We start from the raw sequence: 25,776 nt of genomic DNA, 5'->3' as shown, positions 1-25,776 counted from the left end.
GAAATTTGAGATCAGCTCTTCCATGAGCACTCCAATCTTGACCAAGCCATGGGCTACCTTGTTTGCTTCCCTACCAATGTGCTTGACCATACAACTTTCTTGTTAAGAGATGAGGTTGGCAACATCCGCAATAACCACAAGGAATTTGTTTAGGTGCTCCGTCCCTTTGTATTTTAAAGCAAGCAACAGAAGTGACAGAAACAGCAGCCCCATGTTGTGTTCGCCTCCCGAACAGTATAAATGATCTTGCCTTTAGGCCACTGATTAATAAACATAATATATTTTAGAAAACAACGGCAATCTTAGAAGCACAATAGCAAAAAGAGATTTCAGTTTTGATTCTTAGCTTTATCTATTATAGGCAATGTTTCTCATGAAAAAGTTGAATAATCTCAACCAAAGGTACAATTGTTACATTATAAAATTGATTGAATTCATTGAAATCAACTCTTTACAAGTTTACAGGTGTAATATAGAATTTACTTTGTACAATGACCAATACTTATTTAAATATTACTGCCTTAGCTCAATTGATTGTTTATAGAAATAGGTAATGCAGCCATATAAATCTACACACTAATTTAACCTTAATCAACTCTAAAATTTTGCCAGACAAAATCTTGAATGATTGGGTCGAAAACTCGGTTGTTACAAGCCCATCACTCGATCTGCAGTGGCCACCCCCATATCAGCACCTCTTCTGCTGATTTGTACAATGTGTAGTGTGAGATTAAGATCAAGGCATCCAGAAAATATAAAAGCATAATTTTTTTTAACGGAATATAAAACATAATTCATAAATCAATTTTGTGCACAATGAACAAGTTATACGAAAAGAAAAATATTCTCTATAGCAGAGGCATAGCCTTCTCCTGAGGCTTCAGCATAATATGATCATAAACAAACCATTACAAAAGTTGATTATTTATGTACTGAACTGACAGAAAGCAGAGGATGCTAGGTAGATTCAATGGATAGGTGGTCATCCCTGAACTATCTATCTGAGCTTCTTTGCAGCAGCATAAAAAATGGGTGCCTAATGAAGACTGAATCTTCAGTCTAATATCTTGCTCATACAACATTGTTGTTTGCTAGTTCTTATCTGGTCTTGTACCCCATTTATTCACGACAATCAAATATCCTTTCCTTACATATTAATTTGTTTTGCAATCTGGTAGTCCTCGAATATATAAAGTACTTGTTGTTTGTTTGAGTTATCCAAATAGCTACAGCAACATAAACCAAAAAATTTGAAAACATGACATACTAGGGCCCAAACAAGAGAGCATATGTTATATTCTTTATTATACCTCAAAATCTCAAATACACAGGTTGAATCTTTAGTATGAAAATTGGAACTTGACACTTACAATTCACTTTGATAAAGAACATGGAAATGCTTCTTACAAAAATCAAGTTTATATAACAAATTTTATACAAAAAAATAAATACATCATTGTTTCAACCCAAAATCTAATTCTTAAAAGTTATAATTCCTAAATCTGACATGGCAGCAGTAAAGATATCAATCAACTCACAAAATCCCACGACCTTATAATATTTGTGTCTAATTGGGATATATACCATATATTTGTGAGAATTTCTAATACATACATATCTAATTTTAGTTACCAACATGATTTCGCCCAAAATAAAAAATTTCTCAAAAAAATTCCTATTCTAAAGTACAAATTAACCATTACTTTTGCAATCAAACCAAACCAAAACTGCTAAAGCTAGAATGCTTGACTAAGCATGACGTAAATTCAGCACATTTTTACCTAATCTAAGCAAGATATGATAATACACCAATATCTACAAGCTGCTGCCTGCGGTTGCCTGTGGCTTGTGGCTGCCTGCTGTTGCCTGTGGCATATGGATGCCTGCTGCCTGCTTATTGCTGGTTGCTCCCTGCTGCTACTGGCAGTTGGCTGCTACCTGCTACCTGCTGCTGGCGGCTGCCTGCTGTTGTGGGTGGATAGCTGTAGGAAAACTCTTAACATCTTCTCCAACATTCGTAACCTGATCTAATATAACTACAAGCAAAGGTCAGAAGCTAGTTCAAGAGGTTATACCAGCACCAAAAACAGTTTCTGAAACCCTATAACGATTGCAAGCCTGTGAACCATAAAAGGGGGGAAATATAAAGTACATGTCAGTCAAGAATGCAAGAAAAGGTAGAATATGATATGTCCAGTAAGAGAATGCTTTGAAGGTAGAAGAACTCACAAATAGATTAAATTAAAACACGAAAAAAAGTTACAAAAGCAAATAAAGTACAACCACACTTGGATGAATTGCTTCAAGAAGCTTTGAGCCAAGCAACCTAGGCCAAGATGAGATATGACCCACTGAACTTCATATTTATTTGATTTGGGCACTTAACTAATTTCTGGTTCATCATCTTCCTCAGCATCCATGGTTGAATGTTGAAACGCAAAATCAAGAAAATTTTCAACTCCTTTGATATATTCTTCGGCACTTTGAGAGTTTGAGGTTCATCAATCTAATATTTGTTGATATTTGCCATAACCTAATATTTAATAACATAAGAAGCTATAAGGAGGGTGAATAGCTAAGATAATAAACTAATAAGAGACAACTAATGACATAAATCCTTGGATATATGGCCATTCCTTGAAGGGTAAACTAAAAATATGTCTAGTCATATACTCCCCACCAATTAAACATGAAGCTGACATAAATGAAAGCCTAGACTTTACGTAAATTATGTCTAGTCAAGAGGGTAAACTGAGAAGAAAAAAAAACACACACACACACACACAGTGTAATATTTATAACAACATGCAACTCATGACGGAAGACGAATATCATCATCCAGACATCATAAGACATAAAATAGTATGCAAATGAAGTATGATATTCTACTTATTAAAATAGTAATTATACTAAAGCTAGTCTATCTAAAATATGATTCCACGTATTGTTAACAAGAATATAGATCATCAAACCAATTACAACATACTCATAATCATCTAATATGACAAAAATAAATAAAAAACTCAAATTTCCATAATCACAATTCAATTACTCCATTGATCAAACTACACACACACACACACACACACACACATATATATATATATATATATATATATATATATATATATATATATATATATATATATATATATATATATAGGAATAGGATCATATGAGACCACACCCCTTATGTGAGAACACTATTATATGTGAGGACTCATTATAACCATTGGATCAATTACATCCAACGGTCACAATACAATCCCGGTTTAAACAAAACCATTTTATTTCAAAACAATTTCTGCGTTTTTTCTCTCTCCTCCTTCCTCTTTCACGTGCAATTTCTCTCTCCTCGTTCAATTTCATCTGGTTTTCTACTCTCTTTCTCACTGAATTTTCATCACAACTTCCAATCTTCATCAATTGTTCGTCAATGTAAGTTTATTGTTTATTTTTTTGCTGTTTTTCAATTAATTTTAGGTTACATTCATTGTTTATCTTCGTTTTGATTTTCGTTTTATATGTGCTGATTTCATCTCACTAATTTTAGGTTACTTTGTGTCGATTATGTTTTAGTTTGTTTTTTTTTTGTTGATTTTAGTTTTATTTTCATTTTTTTGAGTAATTATCAAGTTGATTTTAGTTTTATTTTGCCTGAATTTAGGTTTTAACATGTATTCTTGTTTTGGTTGTGTATTTGCGAAATTATATTGTGGTTTTGTTGCGATTTTTGCTCGATTTTGTTGCGATAATGTTGCGGTTTTGGTTTGGTTGTGAGTACTGTTAAAGCCAGTATAAAGCTTCCTTTGATATTTGGCATCAATTGTTCAAATTTTGGTATTGAATAAGGTTTTTGTGATTTTGTTGAAACCCTAGAAATCGCGAATTCTTCATTAAATGGATTCAACCGAATCTATTGTTACATATGAACGAATGATGTAAGTATCAATTTATTGATTTTGGGCATTTTACTTTGTTTTTATGTGATTTTTAGTAGTTTGTATCATGTGATGATAGTACGAAGAAATTTTATGAGATTCTGATTTAATTTTGTTCATTTTCTGGTTTCTTAATGTTTTATACTCGTTCAATTAGTTTGAATGTAAATTGATCCTTGTAATCGATTTAATGAGCGTGCCGATTTTAGTTTAGTAACAATTTTGATAGTGAAATCTATGGTTTCGGAATTATTGAAGATAAAATTGTCTAAAGTATGTTTTGACTGGTAATTATGGTCGGAAAGTGTTTACCAATGGTTTACAGTATACATTTTGTCATCGTAAAGTTTGGAGTTTGAACAAAGATGACTTGACTTGGACGAATATGTATGATCTCAATTGCAATGATATGTGTTTATTGTGTATTTCTGAGACTGGTAAATGGTTGGTATTAAATGGTAAACTGCTTGCATTACTTGATCCGAGTAAAGGTTTTAATAGACAATATCAAGGAGGTACTCGTTTTGATGGTCATGCTGTTAGAGATTGGGATTGCAAGATGAGTTTGATTTCAACTGTTCTTGAATAAGTATGACTAGACGAGTCTATTCTTTTGTGTGTACTCTTGCTCGGAAATAATCGTAGTTGGTTCAGGCAACATTTTACGGCTAGGTGTACCGATGAGTTGCTCTAATGGTAGTATTTACTCAGTTTTTGGAGTTTCAAATGGAGTATTACCAGTTTACTACTAGTCTTACTGTGTTTTTAATATTAGAAGTTGTAAGGAATTATGGATTAGTGGTAGTTTCATTTATATGTCCTATATATAATATCCGTTTTAATGTAGAATTAAGATGTTCAGCCTTACCAACGCTGAGATTAATTTGCTTTATGTTTTGCATGGTTTCATTGCATTGATGATTGATAAAAGATTATATTAAGATGTTCAGCCTTACCAACCCAATTTAAAAGGAAAGATGAATGAAGTAAAAGAGAGAAATAACTCAAAAAATAGTGATCAAGAAGTGAGATTCAGAGTATCAAATTCATTCATGGATAACAGCGGCAAGTACCCTTGTTCTGAAAATGTGTCTTTCTTATCGGTGATTTGGCAGAGTTCCAATTAGAGAATGCTGATCAGGCAGAGCTTCCCTTTTTCAGAGATCATATTTTTCCGAAGGCAATAGTTAATTTAACATCGTCAGGAAAAGGTACCCCTTTTAGTTTTGTTATTTGTGAATCTAAATCTGTAATGTTGAACAGTCACACCCCAAATTTCTTTCTGTTTTTCGCTGTTCGACATTGTCTAGTTAAATGCCTAAACATAACATTCTAATTTTGTATGATTCTTAATGGAAGAAAATTACGACAGGGGCAAACTTGCTTATAGGAATAAGACTTGCAAATTTTTCCATTAAATTCAAGCATAACATTTAACATGTCCTTTATTACTGCATTATGATATCAGTTATAAATTTCCTTTTCTTGTGAGTTGTAGTATTCGGAGGAACATCTATATGATATTCTGTAAACTTATGAAACTTTAAGAGAATTTGAGGTGTAATATCTGTACAGATGCAACTAAAGATAGTCTGATTTTATTTCAGACATTTTGGTGGTTGCCTTGGCCTTTTGTAATAACAGTTAGAATTCTTCTTGCATGAGCATGATTTGAAATTGGTATATTAAAAGCTATCATTGGCATGTATTGTTATGGGTTTTATATCAGTCTTTATAAAAAATTTCAGGTGCTTTAACTGGTGCTATTAATGATAGGTAAAATTTCTCCTGCAATACATAATCAAACATGATACTAGTAAATTTTGTCTAGAAAATGGTACGTTTTGTTTTTGGCTTGCCCCTGGTTGCTTATTGTTTAAACATCAGTTTTCTTAGCGCTCTTTGTGATACGTTAACCGGAAAACTAATCTAGGTTGCCTTTTCTATTATCAGAAATTTTAGAATCCTAGCTGGATTATACAAGCAGGTGAAAGTATGAGCCCCTTATAGACTTTGATTTGTTCCTTTCTCTTTGCAAGAAGCACAGATCATGACAAAGTGCGCTAAGTCATGCCTTTTAAATAGTTTGCTCATTTGACAAATGAGAAACTAAGTTTTTGCTCATTTTTTAAATTAGCAACTAAGTATTTGTTCATTTGACAAATGAGCAACTAATTATTTGCTCATTTGACAAATGAGCAACTAATTATTTGCTCATTAGTCAAATGAGCAACTAACTTTTTACTCATTTGTCAAATGAGCAATTAATTTTTTTTTTCATTTGTCAAATGAGAAACTATTTTTTGCTCATTTGTTAAATGAGCAAAAAAATTCAAATGAGCAAACTATTTAATGCTCATTTTTCAAATGAGCAAATTATTCTTGTTCATTTTGTCAAATTAGTGCTCATTTTGAGTGTGTTTGAATGTTTTAAATACGTTAGCCTACTAGCTCAAGGGTAGAGCATTGTGCAAATGCACAAAAGATGTGGGTTCGAATCCCACGTAGGCTCATTTATGTAATGTGGAGACACATGTTTGTATGAGAGTTTAATTGTAACAAAGTTTATAGTTATAAGTCATTTCAAACCATTTTTTTGCTCATATAATTTAGTACGAATTTGATTTTTTTTTTAATTAATTTTGTTTATAGAGATAACCTATGTAGGAATTGAACCTACATCCTCTATGCATTTGCATAGTGCTATACCAATTGAGCTAATAGGTTCACATATGACATGTTGCAAATTTAAAATCCAACTACACTGCAAATAGGAAATCTCAGGGTTTTAGCTTAAACAAAAGTGATTGCTCGTATAGTCGTACTATGTTAACTGCTATATAGGAAAGCAAAGCCATATGGATTTCCTGTAATTTACCGCGTGTACAGCAACAGAAACCACGTTCCAAAACACATACTCTGAACTCAGCTAGATAATATGGAACCAATTTAACATGTGGAAAGAAAGTAATACATTTCAAACTGAGTATCAGGATTATCAAGCAACTATGTCTCAGTCATATTTGATTTTTGTCATTTCTCACCATCTTCTTTACACCATACCATCACCACCACCACCAAACTCTGTCTCCTTTTTCTGCCTCTGCACCCTACCACCACCAGCAGCATCACCACAACCTGTGTCACTCACTCCCCTGCCACCGCCACTGTTCCCTGCCACCGCCACTGTTCCCTGCACCCTACCATCACTAGCTTATTTTCCTCATTTGCTCATTTTTATATTTGCTCATTTTTTTTTTGTATTTGCTCTTTTTTTTTTTTTTTTTTTGTATTTGCTCATTTTAATTATGTTTGTTCATTATATTTTTTTCTATATTATTTCACATATTTAGGAAATAAACAAATAATTGAATGCTCATTTATCAAATGAGCAAATAACTCAGTGCTCATTTGTGAAATGAGCAAATAAGTATTTCGGAAGCACAACCCCAACAAAACAAACTATCCTAGCAACAACAACAAGATGCAACAATGATATCACTATATCAAATATCATTGCAACTTTGCAAGCTAGGCAAAGGGTGCCTATACCACCTCCATCAACTACAAATTTTCATCACTACTATTAAACATGAATGCGAAAAACAAAGATTATAGGTATTTGCAATGTATCCATATGAAATCATAGCAATAGAAACCGACAGTAGTATATCTATAATAAAGCACCAAACATAGTAGTGCTAGTTGTTCCTTTGATGAATCCATATATCACGCTGTTTACATAATGAATCTAGAAAAAGGATGTACCATCAAAATCACAAACACAATGACACTCTTACACAAGTCTCTAAATCACATAAATCGACATTCTGAGGAATAAAAGCAGTACAACAATTGTCCTAATATCACAAAAAAAAAAAAAAAGAAATTAAACAATGTTCTAAGAAATATTTATTACAGTACTCTCTAATTGGTTTATTATGAGAATTTCAAGTGGCTGATAACTTGTAAGTTTATAGAAGCCATGCTCATTATATTTTTTCTATATTATTACACATATTTAGGTTTGCTCATTTTCAATTTATTTGCTCATTTTAAATTTGATTGCAAATAAGAACTTAATAACATAGGAGCATAATAACATCATTCGTAAATAAGAACATAATAAGAACATTGTAATGAATATGCTGACCATAAATATAGTACTGAATTTAATTCGAAATAAAAATTAAGCCATTGTCAATGATTGTACAACCCAATTCTTTGAATAACTCAAATAATGCTTCAATTTCATTCACCGTAAGCTCAAAATCAAATTCAAAAACTAGATCCACAAAAAATTAAAATTAAATGAAAATTCATCAAATTCCAGAAACTTACATTGAGATTCACGAGCAAGGCAAGTAAGGTCGTGTGAACTTGCTTATGATTACTTGGAGGATCCAATTCGAAGCAATGAGAAATAGCGTTACTAAGCTTATAAATGATTGTAATAAACGGTAGTAAAACAGTGCAGAAAATCTCTCCAATCGTCAATGAGCTCGAATACTGCAACAAATCAAGCAATTCATAAATTAATTTTCAGAGCAGTAAAATCGAAATTATGAAAATTAAAATCAGATTAAGAGGAATTTGAAAATTACTACTTGAAACTATGCAGCAGTGAAGAAGAGGAGAGAGAAATCGTCGATCTTCAATTTTTAATCTCCATCGTAATGCCACCTTCAAGTTGTTTTGAACTTATCAAAATTGGAAGAAGATGATTTGAAATTATCAAAATTACAAAAATCAGAACAAGAAATTTGGGAATTCAATTGAAATTATCAAAATTAAAATCAAATTAAGAGAAATTCGAATAAGAGAAAACAATTACTACTTGAAATTATGCAGCAGTGAAGAAGAGGAGAGAGAAATCCCACCTTCAAGCTTTGAAGAGAGAGAAGAGGAGTATACAAAATTGTACGGGTTTTGGGGGCTGATTTGTTTATTTTGAGAATTACATTATTGTCATTATTAGTGGAACAATCTCAGTTGTTGGATTAATACAATCTAATGGATGAGATTTGTTCTCATATATGGGATGAGTTCTCACATAGGAAGTGGTTCTCACCGGATCCCGACCCCAATATATATATATTTGTACCCCAATAAGACTTAGCCTGACATAATAGCAATTTTGAAATTAGGAAATTTTATAATCTAATTCTTTATAAAGACAAGAAATCTGCATGTATTATCACAAGAACACAATTCTCAATTCTAACTCATATTGAATTAGTTTCAAAAGCCAACAATTGCATATGCTGCTATATGATTGATATATAAAATCTGCAAAAACCCAATAATTCTTTTTACCAAACTAAATTTCCACTTCTAGTTGCAAAGTTATAAATTAACATTATTATGAAGAATAATACAGTACCAAATTTTCAGAATCCAGTTAAAAACTATACGAGGTGCTCGAATACTATCAAATTTCCAGAATTACCTATATATTTTTTTTACTAATATTATTGTAATACCATGTATAAAGGATAAGAAATCTGATATAACATTAATATTTGATGAAATTAGAAAGTTTAATAAAACCAAGTACTAAAAATTGGATGAAGAATATCAGATTAACGAACAACAATTAGCTAGTTGAGTAGATTTTTCGGACTTATCTTTGTTTCATCCTCGACCTACCCTTTGCTATCTTCTTGTTACATTAAGATATAATTAGAAGATGATACCAAACAATCTATTATTAATTCTTCACTATCTTCAATCTACACTAACAAAATAGAAATTGATATCAAAAAATCGAAATCAAATTCGAATTTGATGAGCGAAATTCTGAAGGAGATCGAGTTTGGAATAATAGATGGCAGTCTTTTGATTATTATTTTTTTTTTAGGAACTTTTTTCTTTTTCAAAAGGTTGGTTTGATTTTGTGGGAACTCAACGAATTAGTTGGAGTTTTTCAGTCTTCAGCGATTTGTTTGGAGAATCATTACTCATTAGTTTCTCTTTGGTGTTAGCACCCGGTTCACTCTTTGGGTTAATCCGAATTCGGAGATTAGTTCAGGGTAGTTAATTTCCACTCTCCTTCCAATTATTGTTGCGGGGAATTGAACACGGATCTTCCCTTCCAAGTGTAGTCCCAATCACCACTGTATCAATAACTAATTGGTCGAATCATTACTCATTAGTGATGGTATAACAATAATTTTATTTTTTTTGACATTAATAATAATGTTTCTTAAAAAAAAAAAAAAAATACATGATACACGTTGTCTAGGGGTGTCAATTCGGGTAAACGGTTTGGATTCGGGTTGGGTTTATCGGTTTTGGGTTTAATGGATCAGTGTATAACGGGTTGAAATGATTAGCAGGTCGGTTTTAAAAATTATCGGATTCAGTTCGGTTTAGTTATTTTTTATTGCGATTACTATTTCAGTCAGGTCCTAATCAGGTCGGGTTGTAATCGTTTTGAGTCATAATCAATTTGGGTTGAATCGGTAAGTTTGAAAATGGGTTTATCTAATTTGAAAAAGTAAAAGTGAATATAAGTAGTTGACTCTTTCGTAAATGGGAAAATCGGTATTGATGATGATGAGTTGAGTTTGAGTCATGAAAGCCACGAGTTTGATTAACTTATGCGTAAAGAACAATGGATTAGTAATTATATTATAAGCATCATGACATATAAGCATAAGACTTATAAGCATAATAAATCGATTTGACTTTCACATTCGTATAAAAATTAATGGTAAAACTCACTATCTTTATTTTTAATCTAATAAATAATTTGACTTTCACATTTGTATAAAATTATAAATTGTAATAATGGTTAAAGTTACCCTTTTGACTCACCTTGGTTTGGGTCAGATCAATTTTGAGTCAAGACAATAACTATTAGGTCCAAGTCGAGTTTTGATTAAGTCATCAACTTCGTATTGTTTTATGCTCAAATTAGAGTATTAAGTTCAAACCAGGTTTGAGTAGGTCTATTTCGCGTTAGATGACTTTGGGTCTTTTTTATTACGTTTTGACTTATTTGAACCCTATTTGTTATCTTAACTCGGACTTTATATATTCACCTTTATTTAACTTATTTTAGGAAAAATAAGTTCACATAAATAAGTTTAGATAAGGTTTGATTGATGCAAATAATAAGTTTGAATATGATACATTTAGGAAATATATGTATAATCACTACTTATTACCGTTTAATTCGATCAATATAGTATATCAACCTTTACCATGTCAATGAACACCCAAAGATGTTGATGAACTTTTGAATGATTTTTTCGTTTTCTTAGAATATATAAAGTAAAATTTATCATATACTATTGAACATTTCATAAAATATTTATTTAAGAGTATATTATACCATTCTTAATTAACTGTACCAGGTCCTCTATTTTCTAAACAACTGTATTACGTACCTGTTTTGTGTCCGTACTCGATCCAGTTACCATTCTAGTGCAACGGAGGCTCTGTGTTTAAATAAAAAAAAAAGTTTCTCTTGTACACATATGTCAATGCAAAACTTTGATAATATCTATAATTATCAATAAGTAAAAATTATAACAACTGATATTAATAAATTATTCATTAAGTCTATTCCAACAAGTACGCACAAGACTATATTTATTTTTATGTATAAATCACAAACATTAGCCAAAGTGAGCAGATGAATAGTGCAAAAAGTCAGAATACTTCACTTATTTAGACACGGAGGAAGTATTAGGGTATTATAATCACTTTCACTTACTAACCTTTGATTTTTACCGGTTTATAGAGAATAACTTTATCATTTAATCATATACAATGTTTGATTATATAGATTATTATAATTACTCACAAAAAAAATTAAAAAATTATAAAATCAAGTAATATGTGAACTTTATAACAAATAAAATAATTACATAGCTACTTTATTTATCAAATCATTGTAGAACTTCTGTGTATCTTTTTTTTTTTTTTTGGACAATCTTCTTTGTATCTTGGTTTCATCTGTTTTACACCCACCCAAGTAACGGAGGGAGTTAGTACTCCACAATTATCCAAAAAAAAAAAATTAGAAAAAAAAAATTCATCATCCTCAACTTCTCAAGACTTAACGCCATATTCGTTCTCCAAAACCCGCGAAATGGTGAAATTTTTTTTCTCCAATTTTTTTTCCACTATGAATCAGCAGTTACTCCACGATCTAGTTGTTGATCTCACTATATAGCACACTCATCTTCTTAATCGGTTATATACCTCCTTCGTTCTACTCAGGTGAGAGTTAACTAAGAGTATGAAGTATCTCTTTCGTAATTAATTAGTTTCGTTGCTCTCTACTCACACGGCTTCCTTTGCTTTTATGATTGGCTAGTGGGGTTTGATGTCGCCAAATAATTTGTTGTTTTCTTAATTCTATTTGTAAGTCACTGTTGCCCCTTTTATCTCTCAAGTGAATTTAATCTTTATAGCTGGTTAATTTGATGTTGGATTTGATTTTAAGATATAATATATTCTGGGTTGTATTATTTATAATTGTTTGATTGAATTACTGGGAACTTTCTAATTTCTGGTTGTTGTAGTTATTATGCTTTTGCTAAGGAGCCGCTATATGACTACAATTGGTTGATGACTACAATTCGTTATTATGTTTTTGCTACCTGTTTAGATTTTTATTTTATTTTACTACCACACAAAAACGCTTTTGAAATTTGCTACCTTTTAACGGAATTCGTTACTGTTAGCGTTTGGGGGCCCCACTTAGTTAACTACCCTCCCTTATCTTCTTCTCTCTCCACGAATCTACCCCCCGCCAACCTAATTACTCCCTTTCTCTCTATTGAATTCCCTTAACCCCCAAATTTAACTCCATTGAAACTGAGTAATTTTTTTTTTAACCACGAATCTTTCTCTTTCATCTGTCAGCATCTCCATCTTTCTTTATCTCAACTTTTCTGCTAATTGAAGGTTTAACAAGCTTGCGTGGAAGGTTTTGACTGGTACGGCTAACCAGGGGAGGACGACCAGGTGGAAGGAGTCGTCATCTCCATTGTTGGAAGCTGTAGATTCTTTTTTACAACGATTGATTACAAGGTACGAAACCCTATCTATTTATAGTGGTCCAATAATGGGGGTAATTTTGCAATAATGTATGTGAGTTGAGGTATTTTTGGGAGAATCAGCAATAAACCCTAGATTAGTGAGCTTTGATTATTTTAAGCAATGTTGTTTGACTAATTAAAAATTGATGCTTACATAGTCATGTGGTAGGGTATGGGTGTATGAAATTGCCTTTTTTGTAGCAATTGAATAGATTTAGTCACTGTTAGGAATTAAATAGTGTTTGATTTGTTTATTGCTATTTAATTGTAGATTAAAAAAATGGTTGATGGTGATGATAATGTTGATATTAAGCTCAGAATATTTGGGGGTTTTATGTTTAAGAAGGGGAATCCAGTACCAAGTGTATGAAGTTGGGTTCACTTATTGGAAAATGGATGTCCCTTTGACTCACTTAACTGTAGGATATTTAAGATACTTATGTGCTGAAGGGATTAGAGACATAGGATGGGATGTACCTAACATATATGTACTGTGGTACAAAGAAAAAGGTAAGACTTGGATGACTGGTAAAAGGAAGATAGAAACTATTGAGGATGTACAAGGGTTACTAGAAGCTAAGCACAGGGATGGGTATTAAGAGGTATTTTGCACAGTTTCTGAAGACCCTACCCCTAGTGAGGACCCCCAAGTAGATTGTAGTTCCAGATAATTACCCAACCTCAAACCCACATGATTCCAGCTCACAGCAAACTGCATCCAAGTCAACTCCACATGTGTCAGACCATACTCAAACTGAATCCAACCCAATCCAAACACATCCACCCCAAAGACAACACTGCTCTGTGACTTCTAGCCCACCTCAAAACCATGAAAATTCACAAAAAAACTGATCAACTTGTTGTGAGAAGGAGCCCAAGATCCCTAGATAAGGGGAAGGGTAAGTTGATTGAAAAAGGTGGTGATGCTGGTATGAGGCTGCACAGGGGTAAAGGGAAGGGAACTAGGAAAAGTAAAGCAAGGAGGGTTCTGCAGTTGGAAGAAGGGGATGAATCAGGATCTAGGTCATTAAACTCAGATGCAACTGATCTAGAAATTGATTAGGAGCCCGGGGAAGAAGAGGCAAACGGTGATGATGATGAGTGGCATAAGAAAACTAGAGAAGGCATCTTAACTGTAGTAGAAAGTAGCTTAGAGGTTGTGAGACATAGGGCTGAAATTTCAGAGGGTGTAGTTGTGGAAAGGGAGGAGAAACTGAAACAAGTGATTAAGGACATTGGTTGTAAGGAAGTGGAAGTGCATGATGAAGGTTCTGAATCAGATGAGCTTAGAAGTTTACATGGGTCAGATGAGGAAGAAGAAGATAGTCCCTGGTTTCATGAAAAAACTGATTTAAAAAAAGTAGTTATGCTAGTGAACAAGTTGCAGTCCAGCAATAGCACCATTCTAAGGAAAGCCTTGAGGACACATGCAATAGAGAACATATATGAGTATTACTATCTGCACAATGGTGGTGATAGGATAACCACATTCTGTAAGAGAAGGTGTAGGTGTGAGTGGAATTCCAAAAGAAGCAAAGTGCCAGGGAGCTGCAAGTGTAGTGATAAGGTTAATCAAAGATTGTACAACAATTATGCTTGGCAAATAAAAGATTTGAGGCTAAAGCATAGGTGTATGAGGAGTAAGATGAATTCAATGGTGAATGCTGAGTATCTTGCTGAGAAGTATGTTGAGGAATGGAGGCACAACTCAAGTTGGAAAATAAAAAGTAATAGGGCTAGGGTGTTGAGTGACTTGGTCATAACAGTAAGGTATTCCAAAGCTTGGCTTGCTAGAGCTAAGGCGAAGCTGATGATTTATGGGTCAGCTGCAGAGCAATATGCCAGGGTTAGGATTATAGCAAAGCTGTAATTAAGTACAGTCCTGGCTCTGGGGTGTGCATAGTGGTAGAAGGGGAACAAAGCAGCCTTAAACCACCACTTTTTATGAGGATGTACATCTGTCTTCAACCATTGAGAAGTGGTTTCATAAAAGGATACAGACCTCTGATAGGTATTGATGGTTGTCATCTAAAGAGAGCCTACCCAGGACTTGGAAAAGATGGAAACAATAACATATATCCAATTGCCCGAGCTATAGTTGAAGTGGAGAATAAGGACACATGGTGTTGGTTCTTGGAGTGTTTGAAAAAGGACCTTGGTGATGTGTGTGAAGGTGGTGGTTGGACATTCATGTCTGACAGACAAAAGGTGAGCTTATATGCCCTAATTAGACTATTTATAGTAACTAATATGACTAGTTATGCACTAATGTGGTGATTGTTAATACAGGATCTCCTTGAAGCCTTTGAATTGCAAGTCCCAACTGTTGAGAAGAGGTACTGTGTCAGGCATATCTGGGCCAGCCTCAAGCTTCAATTCAGTGGATCAACCTTCAAAGAGCTCTTCTGGAATGCTACTAGGGCTACAACATTGGTGAGTCACTAAACTTGAGTTGAATGTGTGAAATGCTTAAACTTTAATTGATTGCTTAAACTGAGTTGAATGTCAATATGCTAAAACTGAGTTGAATGTTTGCTTGCTTAATCTTTGATGTCAACCTTGTGGACTGATTTGAATGTCAATCTTGTCTCTTGAGTTCAATGCGCTTTGATTCATTTTGCTACATTTGGCTGAATTTGGACACATTGGTCAGTTTTGGTACATGAAACATTAATTTTGTTCTGTTGTTTTTTGTTTGATGTGGTAGGTTGACTTTGAGGTGGCAATGGAATCAATAAAGTTCCTGTCTGAAGATGCATATGTGTATCTAGATAACATTCCTGCTAAGCACTGGTCTAGGCATGCATTTTCTTCTGATTGCAAATCAAATATGCTATTGAACAATGTCTGTGAGACATTCAATGCTGTTATAAGAGATGCAAGGGACAAGCCAATACTCACTCAGATGGAGTGGATTAGAAGGTATATGATGAAGAGGCATAATGAGAAATGGGAGGCTATCAAGAAAATGGATGGGAAGCTGATGTCTTATGTGACTAAGTTTTTTGAGAGGATTGAGAGGGATGTAAGGCACTGCATAGTGCAGGTTTCAAGAGGAGATTCCTATGAGGTTGAGCTCAATGGTAAGAGGACTTGTACATGTTACCATGGCAGTTAACTGGTATTCCATGTGTACATGGTTTTGCATGAATATTGGACAAGAGGGTGGACCCAGAAGACTTTGTGGATGTGTATTACACAAGGAAGACATATATGTATGCATATGAGGAAGCTGTGAAGCTTATGCCTGGATCCAAGCATTGGGAGAAGCATCATCTCAGATAGCCCCTGCCTCCAGCAGTAAGAGTTATACCTGGGAGGCCAAAGTTAAAGAAAAGAAAGCTGGAGAGAGGAAAGGGAGCACCTGAGTGCAATGGCAGACAACCAAAAGCACAGAAAAGACAGAAAAGGTGTGGCAATTGTGGACAGCTTGGTCATTATGCCAAGACTTGTGGGAATGCACCAATGCAAGTTCCTGTAGCACCACTTGAGGCCAACAAAGCATGCAAACCAATTTTGCAAAATGATTGGATGAAGGAACAAAGAAGGAGGAAGGAGGAAGGGGCTACTAGGAAGGTGTATAAATTATCCTGCCCAAGTATTACTAACTTGCATGAACTGTTAGATTTTGATGGTTTTTCTTCTTCCTTTTTTTTTAATACATACTGGTGGAACTCCTGGTCCATGGAGCATAGCTAACAACAAATTCCCTCAAGAGAGACCATCCCAAGAACCTACAGCCTGCACCCAAGCATCCCAGGCATCAACAACAACAACAGTAGCAACATACTCACCAACCAAGCAAGGGAAAGGGAAAAAGAAGAAAAATTAGGATGCACTAGTTTTTTTAAGTACCTAGACTTTTTTCCATGTGTTTAATGTACTCTGCAACTATGCTACTAGCTTTTTTAGGTGAACTTTGATTTGGCACTAAAAATTGTCTGTAACAACTAAGTATCAGAATTAAACTTTGATGGTTTCCATCACTTTAGTGCTTAAACTGCTATGAAAAGGAAGACTATTTTATTGCTACAAAATAACATTGCAACTTTCGTTCATAATAATTCAAAGTCTTACATATGGAAGTTGTTGTTGTCTTAAACCAACATCATCTAAATACACAATCATTACCTCTGACCCACTTGCACTACCCTAATCTCATTTGAATACAACTAAAAGAGGTACAATTAGAAATACAAAACAAATGGTAATTGCTAGGATAGCTGTGCATCCACCAACATAGATTTGTTGCCCTTACTTGTTGTATTTCTTCCTCTCAAAACTTAGAGCTTTGCACTACACTAGCAGGTTATCATTCTCAGTTAGCAAACACCTTCTTTTCCCACTTAAATCTTCAACTTCTCTCTGCAGTGAGTTGATTTCTCCCTTCATCAATTTTTTGTCCATTAGAAGTTTATTGATTACATCCCTTTGCCAGTCAGTGCCTTCTTCCTCATCCACCCACTCAAAGCACTGCAACCCCTACTTTCTGTTTTGGGATTATAGAATTTGCAAGCTTTGAACTTCCTTCCAGGTTTCTCTCTTGTCCATGATGTCAGCCTAGCCATAGGAATCCCACGGTCACACTTCCTCTGTTTGGAGGGAGAACACCTAATCAATGACATTATAGCCTGCAATTCAACCAAATTTATCAACAATTACATTCATACATTCATTATTTACCAAACATCACCATCAATTTCGTCTATGCATATCCCAATTGAAAACCCCTAATTTCAATTGGGATATGAACCCTAATTCGATTGAATGAAATTAACTACCAATTAAACCAATTGAAAATTAAATTCAGATTCTGTATCATTCCTAAACACTCACAAATACAATTAGCCAGCAATAATTTGAAGGTAAAGTGCAATTTACTCTTCTAATTGGTTTCACATAAAGGAATTAATTGGCTTAATTAAAGGTGCTCACCTTAATAGCCCTAAATTTCGAACGAAATGCCACCATCTGAGCTAAATCGCTTCGCAATTGATTGAATTTGTCAAATTTTCCAACAAAATTCGTTTTTTGTCAAAAGGGAATTGATTGATTTTTGTTTATGTTTTTTGTAAGAGTATAACGTTGGAGAAAATAGGTTAGAAGCAGTTATTTAAAGAGAGGAGAATGACAAAAGAGCCGTTGAAGTGGGGCCCCCAAACGGCTACAGTAACAGACGATCCCTATATGTAGCAAATTTTAACAAAGGTGTTTTTGTGTGATAGTACAATAAAATAAAAATTTAAACCGGTAGCAAAAGTGAAATACGTGTGTTTTGGTGGTAGCAAAAGTGAAATTTTCCTATAAATAACTCATCTATTGTTAACATTGTAAAAAGTTTGTACACGTTTCAAACAACTCCTCTACTTGTTAACATGGTAAATTGAATAATTTAAATAAGGCATCAAGTAAGTAATCTATAATAGTTACTCCCAATACCGTCTATACTCTATTATTGTCTTGCTTCTATAGATTCAAAACCATCTTGTTACCCATAAGAATCAGAAAATTTCAAAAAATGCCAAATGATTCAGGACTATTTTTGCTGTTTCTGGTGTGTTTTAAGCAGCATTTAGAGATTTTTGCTACTTTCTAATCCCCATTGCATCTTAGTTTTTTGAGTGTGGTGGTTTGATTAAACATGATACTTTGCTTGTGTTGTTTTAGTCTCTATAGATAATCTTGCTATATTCCAATCTTTACTCTTTAGATCTTGCGTGTCTTTCCTTAGTATTACTTGATTCAAGTGATTTTGTCTATACATGTATCAATGTAAACGTTACAGATCACATTTATCCTACTAATATCTGACATAAGGTAATTCAAAATCTCGATTATATATGCTTGATTCTAGAGATTTTGTAATGTGTTTATGCTTTAAATATGCTTGATTTTGAGATATAAATTACCAATAATTGTTGTGTGAAAAGTTTGAGGATTTCATAGAGTTTGTGGTGAGAGTGTGTCCAACTTGTGTGATAATGTTGTTGGGGAAGAAACGGTAGTGCCTTTTGTTTTCGCATGCTATTAATATTGAGGTTGGGCCTAAGGAAGATATGCATTTTATGACTGGTCTTCACACAGTTGTTGATATCCAATGTGCTGTTTTTCGACTAGTACTAGGGTGGTAATACTTACGTGCTTTGTCGCAAATGTACAAAGAAGGGAAGTTCATTTTAGAAGTCCAAAATTGTCAACTATGAGTAGTAGCCTGATCATTAGGTTTTCTTTATTTAGCGTCCAGCTTAAAAATTAGATATACTTGCTAAGAAAACGTGTGCTTGAACATTAGATAATCTAAGAAAAACCAAAAACATCAAAATTTTAAATTGATTGCTAGGATAAGAAAGAATATAATATAATCCCTTATCCACGGGAATAATCCAAAACAAAGAATCTGCTAAAGAGTGAAGAACCTATAAACTAAAAAAATGGCCAAAAAATTTTTGCATGACGAATGAGCAATAGAATGACAGGATAAAAAAAAATTATGAGGTTGTTAGATTTGGCACAAAATGCACATAGTACAAGATTCCTTTCTTTTAGTCTTGTTCACACCATGATCTTCATTATTATCAAACTTGCATTGCTCCAAAATCAAAGTAGTAGCTTTTCTATGTAATTATCATGAGTGCATTACAAAGTAAATTATGTTCTTGCTATAAGTTGGGGAGTATTTGATAGTTCAGCTTCCGAGCTTGTGGAAAAAGTTATTTGCTTATTTACTTTGTCTTATAGATACCTTAGTTTGATCTGTTTGTCACTAACCTAAAATTGAATGATTTGTATTGATTTTTATAATTAAACAAATTGGTTGACAAAAGATATGATTATGGATGTGACCTAACCTCCTTTTAAACCAAACCAAAATTAACTAAATTTTAATTTAATGTACGATTATGATGCCAACTGAATTAAACTAAACTAAACCTAGTCCGAGTGAATTTCATAGCCCCTTTTTTTTCCTACTACATTTTCAGTAATTTTTGCAGCATACCAGTACATACAATTTTTGCTAACCATAGACCATGTGTTTTACTTGGCTTAATTACCTTGGCCAACCTTCCGTGTTATGACCTTTTTAGTTGTTTGGACCAGCAACTGTTCCTAATATGCAACACATAATAGTTTTAATTTAATTGATGTTTATTATTAACCAGAATATATATAATTACCACTTTGTTATTGCTCTTCATTTTGTACACGCTTGCTTTTATGATAGCTTATATATGGCTATTTTCCTTTTGTTTCATTGATTTATTTTCACATTTTATAGCTCCAAATATGACACAGAAAAAAACCAGTAAGCTTGGAGCTATAGGAGGTTCTGGTGATCAGCATCTTGAAACTCATGAACCAAGAATTACAGAATATGAGAGGCTTAGATTGGAAATAATTAAAGAAAATATGTCAAAAATGCAAGAATTAGGTTTGAAGGATAAGGCCATGTCATTGTTGGCGATAGTACAAAATAGTAGAGGCAATTGTAGTAAGCATAAAATGAATAACGCTTCTGCTGAAGATGGGCTCTATAGGCCTAACCAAGATACTGATATGGAGCATGAGCTTGACTCCTCTGACAAAGAGTTATTTATTCCACATTCTAAAAGTAATCTCAAGTTGAGGACTATTCCATGGAAGGTGGTTGTTCCTATGATATAAAATTTATCAATAAGCATGTTTGCTGTTTACACTTGTTAATGTTGCTTACATTTGCAGAGTCGCAAAATGAAGGTTCTGACCCGAAAAGTGGTGACAGCAACTTTGGCTTTTCAAAAACATCGGCAGAATGTTGATTTGACTTCTTCACATGGTGGCTCATCTACATCGCAGCAACTTGTTGAAACGCTAGGATAAAAGTCGAACACTTAAATCAGAACAAGAAATGATAAAGAAAATGGCAAGCTCTCTTTTATTTTAGTATTTTAAAATATTTATATGCATGCATGACCGGTCATTATTTTTTAAAAACTTTTGAATTTCTTTTCTGAATTCGGTTTAGGTGAAAAGGATAAGCCTAGAAGAGGACTCACTATGTGCTACAATGTCCATGGACTTAGCAAAGAAAAACACTTGGGAATTACTTTGAATGAGCATGGACAACCTGTTGGTCATCATGATGACAAAACATGCAACGAGTTCACTAGCTTTTCAGGAACAATAGCTCGAAAACCAAATATTCTACCATTGACTGTCAATAATTGGCCCATACTAAGGAATAAGAAGAAAGAACTCTGGGATTATGTCTTGGTGAGTTACTTGGCTTATTCAATCAAATAAATAAGATAAAAAAGTTTTACAATTGCTTAATTTTTCCTATTTTGTTATGGTTACCATATTTTGCATGACCCTTCTGTTACCATATCATTAATTTTTCCTATTTTGTTATTGTTACCGGATTAAGTCAGGCAAGAAGATCATACCACATGTTTTTATTTGTGTTTGCCTATCTGTGCTTGTTTTTAGAATGAATAATGTCTATGATATTATTTAATGATTTAACCACTCAATAGTTTTATAAGTGTTAGGGGAATTTATCAACTGTAGTGTAGTCTAATTGTCCTAGTACATTAATTTCAATTGAATTAAGTTTCTCAGAAGTCAGAACATTGTGATAACCTTAAATCATCTCTAAAGTTTTATATAAATAATACTTAATAATGTAACCTTTCTTACTTGATGAATGTTTGGTCCATTATCATGTTGAAATTTTTGTATACCATACTTTTTTTTATTGTTGCAGAAACATTATATTGTTGCATTAATGAAGGAAGTTGAAAAGAAGCATGATAAGGAGGTTGAAGCTATGCAAAGGAATTACGAGGATAAAAGACAACAAGATAGAAGGGATATGACAAATGGTCTTCGCTCCTTCTTTTCTCAACTTTAGCAACAAAATCCTCAAATGTCTTTTAATCTAGACATGTTCGGCTCTTTATTTTTTTTATAGTAAATCCGAGAAGGATGGTAATTTGACAAACATGCTTTAACTTCATTCTTTAGTTACTACATCTAAGTAAGGTACAAACCCCTTGATTTCTATGCTAGGCAAAGTAGTAGAGGTAGATATTGACAAAGGTTTTTTTTTTTTTTTTTTTTTTTTTTTTTTGGTGCATTTGAGAGATAATATGAAGTTTAATTGTTTGTGTAACAAATGAAATCATCCAAGCCATTTTAACTTTTATTTTATAAATTATTTTTTTTTTTTTTGTACTTTTCATTATGTCATTAGTTATGCATTTATGTTGGTACATTGAAATATATTTATTCTAGGCTTTTTTATTTTTTATTTTTTATTTTATAGGGATTGAATAGTATGGAAAGTGAGTAATAAGAAGATGAAGAAGACAACAAGTGAGAAGAAGAATGTGACGTCATCAATCAATCTGAATTTGCTTTAAGTTGTACATTGTTACTTATCGTTCAAACACATTTTTTTTCTTCAATTAATTAGCTAGACTAAAAGTATGCCTGCAATGTACTCCAAAACAGGTTGTTGAGATGTAATGGTATTAAAAACATGTTGATATATTTTTTTTTTTTATATATATTACAAATTTTACTACTTTGGAATCATTTAGTTAAATGTTTACAACATATTTTGATGTTCGACATTTTGATGTTTAACGTAGTATAACAATAAATGATACTACAATAGAAAAAATAGTCGATTCATTTTAGTTTTTTCAATCTATATATACCAGTTTTTAGAGTGTTGTCTTTAATATGTTTGACAACACTTTTGTATCGTTACTAGCAAATACAACAATAGAAAAGGTTGTTTAGGTGGCAACATTTTTCATTTGTTGCCTTTGGAAAAGTGTTACCTTAGGTATCATTTTACCTTGGCTTTTAAAATTATTGCCTTTGAATAAAAGAGTGTTGCCTTATGAATAGACAACGGGGGCATAAACTACGCCTCATATGTGTTGCCTTAGCTATAAGACAACACTTTTTTTTATATTAGGCAATAGTTTTTCACTGTTACCTATCTTAATTTTGTTGTAGTGGGCGCGGGTACCCCCATCCTTCCGTCGACAGGAAAACAAAGCAGTAAATCTGGTTAAAAACCGGCAGGAAAACCCTAGGCACGCTAGAGAGTTCGCCCTTTCTTTCGAGGGAGTTTTTTCAGAAAGTTAGTCACATTTCTTCCATTTTTTAGTTAACACATTACTTTTATCAAGTTTAGAGAACTGTTCAAGCTCGGCTCGGTCAAAGCTCAATTCAGCAGGGCTCGGCTCGAGTTCGAATTCGGCTCGAGATTAAAGGAGACGATACACGAGTCATGCTTAGCTTGGCTTGAAAGCTCGCGAGCGACTCAAATTATTTGTTAAAATAAATGTTATATTTAAAAAACAAAGGTGAAATATGACCTATTTTCTTTTTATTTAATTTTCTCTAATAGTACCCAGTTTCACTCTTTCTCATTTTATATTCTATCTCTTCTAGAACTTTCATTCTCTCGATCTCCTAGGTTTTGTCATGAGTCTCAAACCGCCTACATGGATGCTTGTCATTACCAACCCTACCGTCAACCACAACCTTACCCTTCCATTAAGACTACATGTAAAGAAATAAAACCGGCCATTTGAAGATGACATTACGTATATCAAGATGAGAAGAAATGCAATGCGTCGGAAAATTGGGAATTACAAGCCCTTAAAAAACGAGTAAACTACACAACTACTCCCTAAACTTAAGACAAAGTTGCAGATCACTCACTGAACTTCCAAAACTTGCAAATTACTTACTGTTTGGGTCCAATTTAGTCCAATTGGGCTTAGGCATTAAATGATCCAATTAAAAGCCCAAGGTCAAGGTTCATCTCTCCAATTGTGCTAAAGTCAAAGATCAGTCCTCAAGGCAAGCCAATTGGGCTAAGGCCCAACTTCTCCATGTATGAAGAGGTATAAAAGCCATCAATATTACATTTGTACATTCATTCAAGCAAAGCCTCAAGCAACTAATTCTCTTGCATAGTGTTCTCTTTCTACGCACTGTACTGACTTTAGCATCGGAGGGGCCTTCCTCGGCAACACCCCGAGGCTAGTTTACGTGTGTTTACTGTGCAGGAAACCTTCGGCCCAACATTACTTGGATCGAATCTAGTCTTCTCCACTTCATCAGACCTTCGACAAGGTCCCATTGTTTTCACCCGAAACACTTACTGAACTGAGTTTTGACCTACAATAATAGGTAAAATGCTTGAGCTCCCTAAACTTTCTGACATGGAGAACAGAACTCCCTAAACTTTCTGAATTAATTGCAGGAACTCCCTAAACTTATTTAGAAATCTGTTTCGTTTGTTTCAAAAAAACTAGCCATTACAAAACAGTACTTGATCAAAAATAAAAGGCAAGCAACAACTCTATATATACTCCATCGCTTCCAATTCATTTGAAGATCAAATCTGCAACAAAAAACCAAGGAAAAAAAATTGCTTAATAATTTTTTAGAACAAATTTTTTTGCAAAATAATAGTGAAGTATATCTGAAAAATGTCAAGGAGCACTTCCGGAATGAGTATAGGGGGTAAGATGTGTCACTGTGGCTTGTTATTGTCAAAGCGTAGGGCTTGGACAAAAGATAATCCTAGATAAAGGTTTTACGCATGCCTCGACTAAAATGCTAAAACTGAAAGGACAGGCTGCAAGTATTTTAGATGGGTTGATGCTGAAGATCCCACCATTTGGCAGACTGATGTGATTTTGGGCCGGGGTTGATGGAGGAGAAGCAGGAGCTGAAAAGTGAGCTTATGAGGCTTATGCATGACCTAAAGCAAGCTAACCACAACTTAAGGAAGGTTGAAGGTGAATATTTGATGTTGAAGATTAAAAGGGCAGTAGGGTTTAACTTGGGTTTCATTTGTGAGCTGTGGAAAGTCATTTTGGTTGTTGTTGTTATTTTCTTTTGGTTTATATTTAAATATTTGTAAAAATATAATTAGAATAATTCTAACAAAATAACTAATATGAAATGTCATATGTGATTTTAGTCGTCAGTGAGGAAGAGTAGCCATAAGAAAGAGGAAGAAAGTAGGGGTAGGTAGCTGGTGTGAGGTATGTATCCCGTCGTTAGAGATCTTATTTCCTCTCTGTCCTTGACCCTTGAAAAGCTTAGGACTTTACGCTTTGTAGGCTGTATTAGGATTTGAATTCTTGACTGTTTGAGAGACCTTGAATTAGAAATAAGCCAATCATTACTTGTTTTTATAAGAAACCAATAGAGAGTAGCTAATGAGTTTTGGAAAAACTCATAAACCTTGTTCACACCTTTCTCCCAAGTAGAGTTCAAAGGATAATTAGCATGAATTATAAGTTTACCCATGCCCAAATTGGTCTACTAAACCAGCAATGAGTTCGGGAGTAAGGGTACTAGGAAAACGTTCTTTTGAGAATCGCAATCTTAGCCCTAGTGCGGCCTCAACTAGCTCTTCCTTTTTCTCAATTTCATTACCAAATAATATATGCAACACGATACCTAGAGCTATGTTAGTTGATTTTATTTACAAGCAAGAATCACAAAAAGGTTACATTGCAACGAATGTCGTTATTCTTTTTTATTTAAGCTAGGGATGCTAACGCGCGTCATAGCTAGTCATGTTTGGAAGTTCTTTCGGTTTGGCATTGCTAGTAGCATTAATTAGGAAAAATATGTAAAAAAATATATTTAGGAGAATAAATGTCCAAACACTATTAATAAATTCAAAAAAAAAAAAAAAAGACAAAGTCTTGTGTATAATGGGTGTATATTAATTTTATTATAAAACGGTCAGTTTG

At 33.6% G+C, this 25,776-nt stretch overlaps 2 protein-coding genes and 1 long non-coding RNA gene across 6 annotated transcripts; 2 read left to right on the top strand and 1 right to left on the bottom strand.

Moving 5' to 3' along the window:
* Positions 1 to 1,256: 1,256 nt before the first annotated feature.
* LOC110692150 lies at positions 1,257 to 9,350 on the bottom strand. Of its 4 annotated transcripts, none has more exons than XR_002505403.1 (4): positions 8,779 to 9,350; positions 8,546 to 8,624; positions 8,283 to 8,450; positions 1,257 to 2,533 (listed from the first exon to the last, which is right to left on the bottom strand). It is a non-coding gene; the product is annotated as an uncharacterized LOC110692150 (long non-coding RNA). The 4 variants fall into 4 exon arrangements; XR_002505404.1 differs by having other exon boundaries at positions 8,822 to 9,350; XR_002505401.1 differs by having other exon boundaries at positions 1,258 to 2,533; positions 8,549 to 8,624; positions 8,779 to 9,328.
* A 5,578-nt stretch (positions 9,351 to 14,928) lies between these two features.
* On the top strand, positions 14,929 to 16,983 carry LOC110692149. Its single transcript, XM_021869150.1, has 3 exons — positions 14,929 to 15,205; positions 15,287 to 15,430; positions 15,705 to 16,983. Exons 1-3 carry the CDS (start codon positions 14,942 to 14,944, stop codon positions 16,113 to 16,115), a joined length of 819 nt encoding a protein of 272 aa, XP_021724842.1. The 5' UTR covers positions 14,929 to 14,941; the 3' UTR covers positions 16,116 to 16,983.
* Positions 16,984 to 20,701: 3,718 nt separating this feature from the next.
* Positions 20,702 to 22,701, top strand: LOC110692224. Its single transcript, XM_021869221.1, has 2 exons — positions 20,702 to 21,247; positions 21,741 to 22,701. Exons 1-2 carry the CDS (start codon positions 21,032 to 21,034, stop codon positions 21,885 to 21,887), a joined length of 363 nt encoding a protein of 120 aa, XP_021724913.1. The 5' UTR covers positions 20,702 to 21,031; the 3' UTR covers positions 21,888 to 22,701.
* The last annotated feature ends 3,075 nt before the right edge of the window (positions 22,702 to 25,776 follow it).

Source organism: Chenopodium quinoa, unplaced genomic scaffold (assembly GCF_001683475.1).
Source record: "Chenopodium quinoa cultivar QQ74 unplaced genomic scaffold, ASM168347v1, whole genome shotgun sequence".
NCBI lineage: Eukaryota > Viridiplantae > Streptophyta > Magnoliopsida > Caryophyllales > Amaranthaceae > Chenopodium > Chenopodium quinoa.
The sequence above is the reverse complement of the archived record's forward strand: the minus strand, read 5'-3'. Positions and strand labels throughout refer to the sequence as shown.

Excerpts from the sequence above, each read along its gene's own strand:
- LOC110692224 (XM_021869221.1), top strand. The coding sequence starts at position 21,032 with ATGTGCTACAATGTCCATGGACTTAGCAAAGAAAAACACTTGGGAATT. Across the intron at positions 21,248-21,740 it reads AACTCTGGGATTATGTCTTG|AAACATTATATTGTTGCATT; the intron begins GTGAGTTACTTG and ends TTATTGTTGCAG.
- LOC110692149 (XM_021869150.1), top strand. The coding sequence starts at position 14,942 with ATGAGGATGTACATCTGTCTTCAACCATTGAGAAGTGGTTTCATAAAA. Across the intron at positions 15,206-15,286 it reads TCATGTCTGACAGACAAAAG|GATCTCCTTGAAGCCTTTGA; the intron begins GTGAGCTTATAT and ends TTGTTAATACAG. Across the intron at positions 15,431-15,704 it reads CTACTAGGGCTACAACATTG|GTTGACTTTGAGGTGGCAAT; the intron begins GTGAGTCACTAA and ends TTGATGTGGTAG.